The 16,582-nt window shown below is 34.5% G+C and overlaps 1 protein-coding gene across 1 annotated transcript in view; it reads left to right on the top strand.

The window, feature by feature from the left end:
• Positions 1-16,476, top strand: part of LOC145681646 (uncharacterized) — a 168,427-nt gene extending 151,951 nt beyond the window's left edge. Inside the window, exon 5 of the mRNA XM_081753268.1 lies at positions 15,985-16,476. Coding sequence (XP_081609394.1) covers positions 15,985-16,211 — 227 coding nt within the window. The 3' untranslated portion in view covers positions 16,212-16,476. The remainder of the gene's footprint in view (positions 1-15,984) is intronic.
• Positions 16,477-16,582: the final 106 nt, after the last annotated feature.

Genomic DNA, 16,582 nt, shown 5'->3' with positions numbered 1-16,582 from the left:
TCCAGGCAGCTAGCTCAGCACTGTTTAACTTGCTGTCAAAGCTATCATCAAGCATTAATTTCCTAATTTGGGGACCAATAAACACTCCCGCTGAAATCTTAACATCAATCAGGTTAGGGAACTTATCTCGCAAATACTTGAAACCTTCACCAGATGTGTCCATGGCTTTGACAAAGTTTTTCATAAGTCCTAACTTGATATGAAGTGGCGGTAGTAATATCTTATTAGGATCTACCAAAGGAGCGTATTTGACGTTGCATTCTCCAGGTACGTAATTCACTCTAGGTTCCCATTCCTTCACTTCATAATGTTTGTCATCAGCTCGGCTATCCCATAAACATAAAAAACATTGGTACTTCGTGTAACCGCACTTCAGTCCTAATAAAATACCAACTACCTTGAGATCACAACATATTTGCCAACAATGGTCCTTGTAATTTATAAAATTTAGCAAAGTTGACATGGTGTCATAGGATTCCTTAATCTTCACTGAGTGCGCAAGTGGTATAGAAGGTTTTTTATTTCCATTATGTAAAAGGACAGCTTTAAGGCTGACCTTTGACGCGTCGATAAATAACCTCCATTCTTCTGGAACGTAAGGAATTCCTAGCTCCGCCATCTACCCATTTATATCCGTACATACGCACACATTATCTTGCATTGAGAAATAGCTTGAAAATTGAACATGCCTTTTCCTGTACACTGATATGTTCGTTTCTGCATCCAATAAGTTCCACTGTTGGAGCCTTGATCCCAGAAGTTCTGCCTCTTGTTTTGTCACGTGCAAATCACGGACTAGGTCATTAGGTTCACATTGCCGGATGAAATGTGGCTCGCGAACACAGTCAGGGATGAACGTTGGATCCTTGGATGTACATGTTGATGTCGATGGTTCATCAAGGTCATGATCATCATCAGAGTCTTTTGGTCATATCTCTTTCCAGTTGGTAGGGGGCTCGGGAAGAGGAAGTTCTTTTGCATTCTGTTACATTTGATAACAAATATTGATAACCATTTCATGAACAAAACGAAATAACTTGGAGAATTGTATATATATGTATTAAGATATACATCTACTGTACGTTTTAAAAAAATATACGTTGGAAGTACATTCTATTTTTATACACGTTTCTAATTTACAGAGAGCAATACAAGTGTGTTGTTGACTATTGTAAATATTCATTTTTATGTCTGTGTTTGTAGTAATAAATCAAATCGTTTTTACCCCAACTCAGGAGATCTGAAAGCATTACTATCACGTGCAATAAACAGTGCACACAGTATACATACAAATATATTTATTTCTCTAGAAAGAACAAAGCGATTTTTACGAAACTTTTAGGGTTTATTAAATATAAATCAAGGTATACTCAGGTATAATTTCTATGTTACTATATGTAAGGGGACAGGAGCTAGGGGAATAAAATATCTGAAAAAGGGAAATTTTTGAGGGAATTTCCCGAAAATCCCTCTGTTACGGGAAAACTGTACGTGATGGAGAGAAACCGAGTGCATATTCAAATTCAGCGGAAAAAGTTCCTTTCAGATCAGGTGATTTTTCTCATGTAACAAACAAAAAGTTTAAATTTGTTAACTAGTGTAATTGTTTGATTTCTGCTATTTAAAGGCAACGTGGCAAGAAATGGGTAACTTCAACCAATGAGAACTTTGTTTTCCGTTCTTACTTCCGGGAGCATTACTCTCCTGAACTAGTCCTCATCCAAGTGTTCGAAAGTGACCCCTTGGTTCTTCGTTTTAATCAAAGCTAGAGCGAAACCCGTTAAACTTCCGTTCTGTGGTCAGCGATTACTTGCTGGTTTTAATTGTTCTCTCTGCGAATTTTGCAATACCCCCCAAGAACTTAAATATTCCTCAACATCTTGCGCAGTACACAGCTTACATTATTACAATATTGTAATCGAAACTTGTTGTACTACTTTCTTTTACCCTTTTAGGCTTACTCACTGGCTCTTCCCATGTTAAATTCAGGGAAATCCACACTTAGTCCCTTGAACTACGTGCGTATTGGTATTACTAATCCGAAAGCTATTTGAACGAATGGTAAATATACGCCTGGTGAAGTATTTGGAATCTAAATTACTCTTTACCAAATATTGAAGGGAATTTTTGTGTAAATAATGCGGTATTGGCAATTTGTTCATTTTAACCTTCAAGTAGTCGCGCGCGTTCAAAAGGAACCGGACAAACATAATATGCTACAAATATTGTTTTGAACATTTTTTATTGTATTAGAAACGTAATTATGTATGATTTTTGACTAAGAGGGATAAATATTTATTAGTAAAATAAGTTTTACAGTATTAACTATTAACAAACCTACAATTAGACATCTGCTGTTTTTTTAATTCTTATTTGGAATAAAAAGTTTTTCTTTGTTCGATATATCTTTAGATAGATAACTAAGCACTAGTTTTATTCGAAATTCTAATTCTGATGATGATCGTTTGTTTTCGTAACAAAATACAATATTTCTTTATAATAATACATTTGGGAGTCAACGCTTTGTTTCGTCTAAAATTAGAAATGCAATAGTAAATTATTAAAATAAATATTACATAAACATAAGAATAAAACAACGACTCACAGCTCATTTTACACTCTATTAAAGCTGACTCGTAGATGAGCGGTTAGTATAAGCGCCTTTGGGACTTCCGGGTTCGGTTCCTGGTGGGAGCTCATGTGGTTGGGATCCCACGTTAAGCAGTCGGTCCACGTCTCACGTAGCCTTGATGCTGAAACGGGCGCTAAATAGAAATCATATCAAATCAAATTTACATTGCATTATTTTCCGGTCCTATTATTTTTAAACTTCGCCATTACAACTCTACATTCATTTATTTTCGGTTATCTTCAAATTTACACTGCTTATTTCGGCCTCTCCTGCGCTGACTACATTCGGGGAATTGCTGGCCATTTCGACTCCTCAGTTCCACTTTAGTGTTCACTCACTTCTACATTTTCTATTTTGTTATGATCTTTCTCAGACAAAGCTTCCACGAGATCATCTTGGCTGATTTATCCAAATGACCTTTACTAACATTACTCCAAAGGTATTATCTCCTGATACTGATGTCCTGGTGTTAGAAACCAGCTTAGTCTGTTCTGCCTCCAACTTCCAGAGACTACCTGGTTTGTTGTGTCAGAAACTAAACATGTGAGATATCAAGTGTTTGGTCACAAACGAGCTGATGCTTTGATTGGATTGCTTCCTCTCTCAGGCACAGATAACTCCGGATCATTTTAATGCAAAACGGATAAAAGTGTCTTTAATACGTTTATGGACAGTGGTGAGATAGTATTTGACCCTTTGTCGCCACTGAGAAAAGGTACATTTAATGAAGAAATGTTCCGAGTTTTGGAACCATTTATACGTACTGTATACTTAAGAATCCCGAGGATAACATACCTAAAAAAAATGTGGTACTAATTGTTCACTAAAAAGCAAGTCAGTGGTTCATACATGCCTCGAAAACAAGTTACTCTGCGTCCGTCCGTAAAGAGAGCACATTTACAAGCTTTAATATGGCGTAAAGCACAAATTGCGATTTTTGGAATACCCACAGTAACTGACTGAGGTTGGACTGTTAATGAGAAAGGGTAATACAAGCCAAGAGCGTGTGATAATCCTTTTGAACCTAAAGAGCTTCTGTCAGCGATGAACTTGATTTATGGTTATGAGATGGGCACCTCGAAGCCTGAGTACACGGATAGGAAATCTGTTACTAGGACAATGTGAAGTACATAAACTCTCGTGAAGGAAAATGAATTGAGCACTATCATAACTCGTTTAACAGAAAGCCTTTGTTTATGTGACGTTTTATTCTATTCTTCCGTGAACCAGTCCGTCCGTGTTTCGACCTGCTGACGACCGGTTGAACAGCATACAATCCCTGTGTCTTAATGAACGGAAATCACTAAGAGTTTGTGTGTTTCCTTTGTCTATTTTTTAACCATTTCTTGTTTTATCTTAGTGCATTTTCAATGTGGTGTCGGGATGTAGTGTAGTGTAGTCTATATACTAAAATATAAAGAAGAATAAAAGTTATGAAGATTGAGGTAAGAAGGACAACTTTGGATTCACTGTGAATACTGGATCATATAATGTAATAAATTGTACGAATAGGTGTAATTATAATTTTAAAATATTAATTGCTTTTTTTGAGTGAAATATCAGATTTTCTGTACTATTCTTTTAATTATGTTTTATATAACAACGATTTTGAAAATAAACATTTATCGTATTTCATGCTCCTTTTATTTATGTAGCAATTTACTTTAAATTAACAATACGAAAATGATCATTTGGTGAAGTGAAATATTGTTTCTTAGACTTGTGAAATATTGTTATGTGTTATTAGTAAAACATCTATATTTTTTTTAATTTTAACCAAAACGGGTACATTCACATAACCTTTCTTTTTTTTAAAAAAAAAGGGGAAAAAAGGAAAATTAAAATCGAATGATTAGTATCGAAGTTATAAGGGGTTAAGCGGGAAATGACTCATTATTTCCCCCACCTTCTCCCGCTTCCAGTCACGGATTTAACATATCCACTATCACTTTTCTTTTTCCTACCTTATAACGAAGAAAATAATGCAATCCATAATACTCTACAATTAAATTGTACACGGAATGAAGAAAGTGACCACTAGAAAACTAACTACATTCCTTGATCGGATCTCCAACAAGCAAATTGGGGCAAGGCTGGTGCAAATGAGCTTTAGTCAGATAAGTCACTTGGAGAATAGCAAAAATGCTCTCGCTCTCATTGTCGATGAAAAAGAGATCCTAACCCATTCCACTTCGGCCACTCATTTCTGACGTATATTTATTTTCTACGTGGTGTGAATAGTCCATACTGTGAGGAATGTATTGTGTCAATAAGTATTTGGTACATTGTTGTGGAATGCCCTGAATACTCGAAGAATCTTGGAGAGCATCACGTGCACTTGCACTTGACAGTCCGTTATGCAATGATAATGATATTATTTATAGGTACAGTACTTCTTTTTATGAAAGCTCGCAATATTGCTCACGTTGTCTGAGGTATTTTATCCTTTAAATTTATTTTTTATTTATTCTTGCTGCGCTACTTACCTTTATTCTGATGTTTTATTGCTTTTGTACAATATGTTATTCTTATTGATATATATATATATATATATATATATATATATATATATATCTTTTCTACGTATTATTACTGTTGTTGTTATTACTATATATTTACTGTTTTGTCGCAATGTATATCCATTTTGCACTACATTTTGATTCTTATACGGTGTATTTCAATATATTTGTTTTGTAATTTTATTTATGAAAATCTGAGACTGGAGAGATCGTGTTCATTTTCACGGCGAAAATATCTGCGATACTAACGCACTCAATAAAACGCAGTAATTCAATTACTCAATCTGAATATTGTCTAACCATCATAAGCGACATTGAAGTTTGAAACTTACTGGACTTCAGAAGTTGTTATTGATATATATTCTACCTTAAGCATACTGTACGGTGACTGTATATGTACAACCTTAAGATTTGATACCAACAACAATTATCTCAAGTTTCATCCCACTTTAATTGAGTTCTTTCTAGTAGGTAGAATTGCAAACACCCTTTGCAGTAATTTTGCTCACTCCAGGAACAGCAAGTACTTAACTTACTCTCTTGGTTTATCTGTTCATATTATTAAATAGCATTGTGGAAATAAGAAAGATTTTTACTATTTCAAATCGCATCAAAATGAACTAGTCAATTTCAAAGCGCTTTGTTTCAGTCTCTGATCGTAGTACTCACAACTGGGTACCAAATTTTGCTTTCCAAATTTTCACAATAGCTCAATGTCCTAAACCTTTGTTAAAAGACGTACATCCACTCTACAGGCAAACTCATACTTAAAGAAATATTTGTTACTATTGCTCTTACAATAGGATATATTTCGTTTTAACCTTGTCGAAGTGCCAAGATGATAGATATAACCTGCACGTAACTTGTTGTGACTACATTTTGTATTTTTTATAATTACCAATGTAATTTCTGCAGTCGTCTTCTCTGTTCTCCGCTTATTATAAATATTTTTGTAAAGATATGAAATATGAAGTACTATTGTTCCCTCAGAAACACTTTGATTTTTTCAGCACAGAGAGAAAATGCAGGATCGGGTAATGACTACTTAGTGTTGCATTTAATTTTGTTTTATTTATTTAATAGTTCGTCTGAAGGCTATCATCCTGTATGTATCCCTCTCTCATCCCTTTGTTGAGAGAGGGATGAATTTTAAACAAGCTAAAAAGATTAGAGTACTCTCCAGAGGAAGAAAGCTTTAACACTTTTTCTCTTTTTAACTGTAATTATAGAACATAGGACGTAGCGGGTGGATTTAACATGTGCGTTTGAAGGTGTAGAAAATAAATGCTTAGAGATTTAATACACATATAACAAATAATATACATTTACATGTCCAAAATTCAATAATCCTAGAAATAAAGGATATCAAACTACAGAAGTAACGGCTGATGAAGAAATAATATCAAAGTCACGTCTTTGAAGCCCATGTACATAAGTTAGACACAAAACAAGAAAACTAAGTCACGTGTACTGTCAATTAAATGTTTTAATAACTTTAAACAACTACATCCATTACCAGTAATTTATGCACGGTGCTTATTTTACTTTAAATTACGATAGAATGTAGCATCAAGTTATGTTAATGTCTTAATGGCTTTTATTGGAAAAGGTCAACCTGAATGGATAATCGATTGTTATTTCAGCGTAATTTGCTGGATTTTTTGGGGGGCAGCCGAAAAACTAAGACTAATGATCTTGAAGTGTTATTAGAAAGATGCCACTATTAGACCATTCATGAGAATTACCTATTTTCTTCCGACAGAATGAAATTAATATAATAGGCAGATTCATTAGCGTATTGAAGTGCCTATAATCAGTCTGACCGTGAGAGATTACAAACATATGGCAGAGAAGTAGTGACAATACTGTGCACTGCCTAATACCAGAATGAAGAAAAAACTGATGCGATAACTAATTACTGACTAGAACAAGAAAGCGATTCACATTTATAGGATACTAATATTGAAAGAAAATTGTTTGCAAATGCAATCATTGAAGTTTGTGTTATAATGAGTGTCGATTAGCCTACATTAACGAAGCCTTTGGTCTCTTACAGAGAATGCTGGTCGGATGTAGCTTGATCATTAGGAAGACTGTAGGCAAGAAATTGACAAACATCCGTTCTGAATTTTACTGAAAGTGGAAGAAATCTGAATTTAATGCTATAAGAAAAACTTGCTTTAAAACGGTTAACGTTTTACAAATAAAACAATTTTCAAAGCATTCTATCAGGTTGGATAATAGCCAATGAAAAGAATAATATATTAATTGATTGAAAGATATGTTAATCCGGATAGGTGGCTTTCTTCCATATTGCTGTCAGTTTTGTTATAAAAGAATGGAACAGAATTATGTTTTCGATTTAATACGGTTGTGATTTCTGATAGCAATAGGAAAACCGAATCGTATGTTAGTTGAAAGAGAGGAAAGTTTAGTGCGTTGTAAATCGGGAAACCCTAAATTTTCTTTCCGGCAATGGTTCGTAGAGAGTAAATAGGTTGTTTAATTTGCTTTGGACGCCTGAGTGTTGATGGGAAGTATGAATTATACATGAACGCTAATAAGTGGATCTAGAACTTATTTGAGACTACTTGAGAGAAGATTTGCTGAGGTGATGACTATTTGAATTGAGATGAATAGGCGTGGGAAAATCGTGAATACGATTCTTGTCAAACTTTATCAAGTATTTCTCTATCCAGCTACACATATTAAAGTCTGTCATAATGATATAGAGAGTGAAGTTGTTCGGCACGAATCTAATAGGTGCAGTAGGCGTGTTTCATCTACTTGTGAATATTCCAAATTTGTTGAAACTTCTGACTTATTTTCTCTTAAGTAAATCCACATTTTCAAAAAATAATAATAATAATAATTTTTTATTAATTTATTAAGACTTCTGCCATATCTTCATACTTAGATGTAAAATCTTCTGTTGAACTCTCCCTCGTCATGAATAGTTAAATTTGATTGCCTGTAAAATTTGTCTTTTTATATCACTTGTCATATTTTTCGTATTGCACATCAGACTGTTCTAAATGAAATTTAGCTTTCAACCTTATTACTCTTATTTTCGTTTCGTCCACCTCCATTGTCTTCTGAATTCCTAAAACAAATTCACCGAATATACGTCTTTCGTAAGCCAATAGTCAGAAACTCATAGTACGTTTCCAAACCTGGGCATCTATATTAATTGCAAATTTAATGTGGGATCATTTGTAGGAATCAGTGTGATTTTCTTGCAAGACAAGTTTTTAGTAACTCCGTATAATGCTATTACATAACTATATCGAACGATGAATTGTTCTATGCCAGTGAATATTTATATGGTAAATTGAAATGTTTATGCCACATTTTGCAATCATACACTGTGTACAAAATTATGATCAAGAGTAGAGTGTGAAATTCACCAAATCGTAAAATAATGTCTTTCTTTGATGATTAATATTTTCTGCTGAGAAAGAATTGGTTAATTTTGTTGAGAAAAACTGGATTGCCATTTTGGCATCAATAAAATATTGACCTAGTTGGTCCAATTTATAGGAAGAAGACCACAAAGTGTCGAATATCCGTAATGCCTTCTTCCCAATGAGGTGGGAGTCATTGAGATTTCTGACATTCGATACACAACTTTATCTTACGTGTGAGATAATATTAAATATAATGCTTGAAAAATTTTCATATTGTGGTTTTATTCGAATCGATAAATTCGAACTAAGAAGCTGTTGGATATTAGTGAAACGTTGTAAATAATAAATATAAAAGAGTTATCGGAATACAGAAATGCTTTTTTAACCAATTCACATGACAGCACATATATTTTATTTTATTAAATGGGGCCTTTGTATGGTAAACTTTATCCTATACAACCTTCAATCTCTCCTGCACCAATTTCTGAGCGTTATGAAAAGGACTAAGTACATAATGATCAACGAACTCATTCCTCTTGGAATTAACTTAAATGTCGTTTCCTACTGGTCCTTTACCACGAGTAGTTTGTCTAACTTCAAAGGTACTCTCAAATTTCCCATCTATTACGGAACCGGATGTACTACTTATAGTTACAAATTGAAGGGTAAATCTGATGCGGTTCCATTTTAAGTTACATCTGATAGTGCCATTGAGACTATATATAACAAGAAGAACATCTAATGTTTATGATGAATTTTAGCCAATCATAATTAATTAATTCTTTTAGTTTTTTTTTTTACTTTACGCTACAAAACATCCATCTGTTCTTGGACAACTACACTCTGCCATGTTTGATAATCCGTCCAAGAAATACTTAACATTATACTCACAGCTACTCAATCCGGCTAAACTATTTGCTTTCATTCCGATCCAATGCATTCTGTCACTCTGCTACACATCGTCCTATGTCTTATCATCATTATAGATATACATTTTCTTGCTCTTAACATCCATTCTTTACTCTACATGAAACCTTGCTTGAACCACTCTTTTTCGAAAAACATATTGTATGTATTCTTTAGGGCTGAGTGGTGCATTCGTAATTTTTAGTGACAAATTCAGACCCATTACTCCCAGTTTGTGATGTCATACACTGATTTAACATGCTTTTGAGTACCAGCTTCAGAAATTAGCTATCTTCAATATCTATAACTATCAAAGAGGTATAATCCAAACGCTTATGGTTGGTTGTATATACGAGTGTCAATATTTACGGATGAGACTATAGGTACGTATTATGTATACACGCAAGAATAAGCATGACCATATTCTGGAATAACTGAATTGGTGATGAATCTCCTCTGATAGTACTAAATTTGAGCGTAAGAAGACACAGGGATGTGTACATAGTAGTGTACTCAGTACAATATTAATAAATAGTACCTAAAAAAACAAAACTACTCACTGAAACAATATTGTTTTTCATAAACGAACGCTTCTACGAGTGGATAATCATATATAGCATAACACCTTCTCTTCCTCTGATCACACAGCAATATAAAATGATTCAACTAGATAACTCAACACCAGCGCGTAATGCGCAATGCTTATGTAATCTAAATACTGTATTAAACGTGGTAACAGTAGATAGTATCAAACACAAATAAGCAATATAATTTTCTATGTGTGAACGTATAAAGGTGTTTTGAAAATAAAGGGAATGTTGGATTTACTGAAAGTCGTGCACATACAAATATCTGTATTTGCATAATGTTTTACGCATGGTTTCACAGTACATTTGAAATAGGAGCCATTATGGGTTATAAGTGGATTTCAAAATGACATCAAACCATTCAAACACATTGTAATTAAGTGGATTTCATAACCAGTTAATCTGAGTCTGTTATGCTTCTTGCACTGCATCAAAATCAGCCTACTTAGGTGTGTCAATAAGTGTGAAAACAAATCGAAGTTATGAGGTACTAAACAAGGTCTATATGGAAGACAGTCAATGATTTTCTGATTGAGACTCGTGATTAGTGTACAGGTCAGTTGGGCTGCATGTTGTACTGAGTTATTTTGCAGTAACAACAGCATATCTTTTAGTGTCCTTTGAGTTTCTGTCTATGGCGGCTTTCGGCATGGCCATAATTTGCCACTAAGTGTCCTCAGTAGTACTCTATTGTTTGGCAGCTGTTCAACATGAATAACAAGCTTTAATTCCCGAAACAAAGTAGCTATTATATTATTGTAGATGTAGTAATCATTTTCTTTCTTTTTTTGTGCCATCGATGACCACGGTTGTTTTCATGTCATACTCCTGCGTTTTGATTCAAATGTCCATACGGATAATGAGACTTTATCGTCCGTTATGATGCAAGGAAGGAATGTAGTTCCTTTGTAGCCAAATCGGGTATTGTGGGCAGGGTAAATTGAGATGAGTTGATGTTTGGTACTGACTGAGATGTTTTGGCATCCAGCGCCCGTACACTTTCCTGTAGCCATGAAAGACGTGGGCTCTAATCCTCACTGTACCGAATGAGATTTGTAATTCATCTAGAATGTACTAAAATCTTACTTTCTGTTTTCGTGAATAATCGCATCAGCGTGTGGTGCTGAACGTTGCTAGTAGACCACTTATTTTTTCACCTGTCATAGTCGTTCTACCAGTTACAAATACGTTGATGGATGTCAAATGTTGTGTGTCTTTAAGCTTTTAAAAATAATAACATGTCACACATCCTTATTGAAGTAATGCAGAGCTGAGACTGAGGCTTCATCTGCCATTTATGTATCATTCCTCATGTGTATGTTCTTCCATACTCTCTCTGCTGCGGATACCGCTACCGGACTCGCAGCTGGTTGTCGCGAGTCTTGGGAAATATATTGACAGTGGTGTTTGTCTGCATCTGGGGAGGACGTGCACCCATTCCAGACTGCTGTTGTCAGCCTCTATTGTTTGTGTTTCCGGTGTCCAAATATTCGGAAATATAAAAAAAATTTAAAAACCATTAAAATCTAATACGAAAAATACAAAATACAAACTACCCGCATATTGTTTCTCTTGTTGTCTGTTGGAGTGTATGTTTTTGTTCGACAGGTAGTTACTTTTATTCCAATTATATTTCTGGTGTCCTGCGTTTTTGTCGACGGTAATAGTATTCATGTACTCCATTCCCTTTGACTGCAAATGTCGCCTTTTGATTCTACTTTGAGTTCATGCCTACGGTATATCTAGGGAAGCAGCGTAAGTCCTCATCTCAAACGTCCTGGTGAGAAAATACACACACATATTTTATATTAACAAATATAACCATAACACCATTTTTACATGTAGTAAAACTATGAAGTCATTCGCTGGCCAAATCAAAAGAGAAAGAGACAAGTTCTCAAGTTTTAGATAGTATAGCAATACAAGTATCATGATGCTTTAGCTCAATTTCTTGTAACTGAAGACAAAGAAGTTGATAGAAAATGCTGAAGCAAATAATTCAAGTTCTATTGCATGATTGTCCCCTTTCATCACTAATAAAGTAATTACTTATAACGACGCATAGTTTAAAGGTAAAAAGAATTTATGGGATGGCACTTTATTGGTGAATCGATGTATGAGAAGCAAACAGTGAAAGAACTTGACTTGATACCATTGAAATAATGATTATGTTCATATAACTATTAGTCTTATTAAGGTCTCTCGCGGTGTGATAGCATGTTGGATCTTTGTAAATGCCACCGGGGAGGAGTTTAAATCGCAGGTAGCTGATCAACATATTGTGGAGTTTGCTCTCTTCAAATGCAAGAAGTCAGTTAAACTTCTGGGAACTTAGTCACTGATTCTTACTTTTAGATTGGTCAAACTTTCGCACTACGTATAAGCTACTTATTATCGATCAAACACTCGAATGTGTATTCCCAGTCCTGTTTGCTGTTTCAAATGTGAATACGCCAGGTACACAACAACGTTAGGTAAGATGAGTGATTTTCTTTGTGGGAATTAACCCTGTACGTTGACCAAGCGCCTTTCTTTTATTTGCGAGGTAGAGCATTTTGTTTGGTTTCGGGACTGAATAGCCTTTAAACCTCAGAGATATATCCTAGATATAATAGTTCTTTATAAGATCTGTGCTGCTCATGTGAAGCGGATGTTAAAAGGAAGAAATATCTTCCTGATTTTCAGCTGTCTTTGCTTAGCAAACACTTCTCTGGAAATTAAAATTTCAATATGGAACGAATCTTTCTGCTTTTATATAACGGAGTGAGAATGGACTCAAATTATGTTTGTCGTTGTAAACAACCATAATAAAACTGATATTATATTTATCAACTGCAAGCAAAGAAACATTTCTTTAGCAGTCACTTGTTACGAGTATGATGTTTGATATTTATTTAATATTGTCTCAGCTGAAAAATTTAACATGGACGTGAGTTATGCAGATATATAATTAGCATTAAAATTTTCTTTATAATACGAGAGCTGATCAACAAAAACTGAGACTGGTTATTGTAATGCAGTTACCTATGCTGTCTAATGCCGAGACGTTTGATAGTTGAAAGACTTTTGTTTCATGTGTACTCTCAGTAGGTGGGAGCATTGTCTTATCGTTAGGTTGGGAGAAATCGATTGTGGTTTGGACACTGCTTCCATTTCGCCTCACAACGTCCTGTGTATATGTATACAAGGGAGGTTACACAAGAAGAACAGCAGGGATCAATAAAGTTTTGTTTTTGCTTCAACCATCATTGATCAGCCCTCGTAAATTAATATTCCAATCATGATTAACAAAGTTTTGTTTTCAAACTTATGCTAGATCTTTGTGCATATTACGGTATTAGAAGGGACAAAGTGTTGGAACTTAGTCTACATAATAATTTTTCTTGATGTATAAAAAAGTATCTGAAAATTATAGTATTTTTTCAAAAAGTATAATCGTGACAAATCGTTTGGCGTGCGCGCCTTTGGCGTGGGAGAACCAGGGTTCGATTCCCGGCGGGAGCTCTTGTGGTTCAGATTCCACGTTAATGAGTTGGTCCACATTTCATATAGTCTCGCTGCTGAACGGGACGTTAAACCCAAAATCAAATCAACTCAAAAAATTAATGGATTGGAAGAAGAAATAGCGAGAAAAGAGACAACAATTGTAATTATGTTTGCGAACGGATATTTAACATACTGTTACGTGGCAACTTCCATCAACAGAAATAATTCTCAATAATTTAGAATCACATACTTGTTTACCTTAGACGAGTTTGTACTTAAGAAAGAAAATGATTCCGAGTTTGGAACAAGGTGAGGTAAACTCTTTATGATAGTTATTCTTAACTTTGGCATAATATTAGCTTTTAATATACGTGGCATACTGACACTTCATGGGACATAAACATAAATGTGAAATTGGAATCTGAAATAAAATAAGGATACTTCATAGTGTTTCGCATGAACACAACCTCCGAAGCCATTACACTAAACATATGCTCGAGCTACTAGACAAACCGAGAGTTTGTATTGTATACCATACTGTTTTTTAATGATATTAAATTTACTTTTTATCCTCAAATGGTAAAAATGCAATCATACGCATGAAACATACCACTGTCTTCGGTCATATAGAGGTTTCAACGCAGGGTCAGTTCACTCGAGCAATTTTAACACCTTCTTACCTAAGCAAAAAATCCCGTGAAAAGTGAGCATTCTATATTTTTGTATTGAATTGGTGGTCACTGTGGACTTTGGTGGCACAAGTGTTGATTTTAAACGTTTATTAATACTTTTAAAGAAACAACTGATAACTTTTAAACGATACTGTGGAGAAAAGTAAGTAGTTGTATTCATACGGGAAAAGCAATGACACATTTCTTATTAGCTACATATGTTGGGATACATTTCGAATCTATATCTTTTCATTTTCTCTTCAAGCGAAACATAAAGTCTTGAAATACAAAGGATAAAGTTTCTTCAAGTTCGAACTATTTACTATCACGAAATAAAACTATATAACAATATAGTTACCTATTTACTATTTGAAGAATAGAAATAGTTTTTTTAAAAAAAAACATTTCTTGTTCTAAAACTTCTAAATTAGAAATAAGGATATAGAATGGGAATTAGAAATAGTTTACGGAATAAGGTTCACATTTTTCACACTCATTTCCGAGAGCTGGCCCATTATCTATCTGCAGTTCTATATAATTTTGCATTGAAATTTTTACAGGTAGAGTCGCCGAAAATAACGTTCAAACTGGTATGCATAAAATGACTTTGTTATATAAAATTAAATGTAATGTTTTAATGAAAATAAATGAAAATGCTCAAAAGTTTTTTTTTCAAGCTATTGACAGATAATACGTGGACTGTGCTTTTGTACAAAGATTGCAATGAAGTCTTCTGTGTATTTAACATAAATATAGAAACTGGAATTTGCATTCAAGAAAGAGCAAAGATTTGAAGTTACTCAGTAACGTTATTTACCTACGTTCTGCTACCACACAATGAGAATTAAACGTTGGACTCACTGATACGCATAAACGGGATATAACTATTGGCAGTACCCATTACGCTTTTACTAACAGCATTCGAAAACAAATATTTTTTCTTACATATTAATTACAAATGATCAAATTTCAAGGAAAAATGTTTATATCATATTATGAAATGTAGGAAAACAAGGACGTTATTTGCCTAGCAATCGATTATATCAGGAGCTCCTCCGTGGCTAAGCGGTTAGCGTACGCGCCTTTGGCGTGGGAGACACGGGTTCGATTCCCGGCGGAAGCTCATGTGGTTCTGAATCCACGTTAATCAGTAGGTCCACGTCTCATATAGCCTCGCTGCTGAACGGGACGTTAAACCCAAAATCCACTCAACTCAACTCAACTCGATTATATCAGGTTGCACTTCCAGAAACTGACATAGCATTTTCAAATGCTATGCTCCACACTCTCGTTCACAAATGGAAAATATTATGCACTATATATGTGATAATGGTTATAATATAACATCAAAGACTACGCTCCGAGTCTAAAGAAAACCCTCACGACGGTACAAAATGAAATATAATGAAGAACGCGCGAGGAAAACATTAAGTGACACATGAAAAAACAGCTGTATGTCGGGATTGCAAAATTGTTATTTCGGTTGTTTTACAGTTTCTGAAAGAATGTCATTTTATTAATATTTCGGAAAAAATGACCCGTCCTGATATTCCTTCAGCACTTAGAAATGAATTACAGCGTTCTTACGATTAATTACTCATATTTCAGTCGCGACGTTCTTAAATTATTTTAGAAATTTTAAATTTAATATATCGTGATACATTGCGATACCGCACAACTCATGTGTTGTGTTGCAAAGAATGTCGCTGCAAGTTATTTTTAAAACTCATATTTCACTTTCTGCTTGTAATTACATATTTTTTGTTTATTTTCCAGTTGTTGCTGGCTATGGGCAATTTGTGGTCGTGAGTTACACGAGGGAACTCGTAGAGAAAAGGAAAGAAAATGAAGAGGGACAACCAATACCACCACAAGGAGATTATGCTCCAGCATATGGTGCCCCGGCACAATACGGAGCCCCGGTTCAGTATTCTACTCCGGTACAATATGGTGCTCAGGGTCAGTACTATAACCAGGCAGACTACGGTGCTCCGCTACAATAAAATACTCCGGTAGCAGACTACAATGTTTCGCTCAATCAATAATAAAAAAAATCATAAATTTAAAATACACATTTCAAGTACAAATACTGTAATAGCAAAAGTAATGCGTTTTAACGCGATGGATTATGTAGTCCTCTTCAGTTTTCCTACAGTGTGAAGAATACCAAATTGACAGGTAGAACATGTTGCAGTTACATATTCAATTGCGCATGTGAAATGCGCTTTTTACTGTACGAAATAGAAATTGACTTATATGATGTCTCAATACAATTGTTAACGGTTGTGTAATAAATTACATTTAACATCATAATTTCTTTCTTTATTTATGTAATTCTTTGAAGAAATAAATATAGTTAGAAACTTATTTTCTA

This window comes from Thermobia domestica, chromosome 3 (assembly GCF_964235325.1).
Source record: "Thermobia domestica chromosome 3, izTheDome1.hap1.1, whole genome shotgun sequence".
NCBI classification, from domain to species: domain Eukaryota; kingdom Metazoa; phylum Arthropoda; class Insecta; order Zygentoma; family Lepismatidae; genus Thermobia; species Thermobia domestica.
This window is presented reverse-complemented; position numbering and strand designations above follow the sequence as displayed.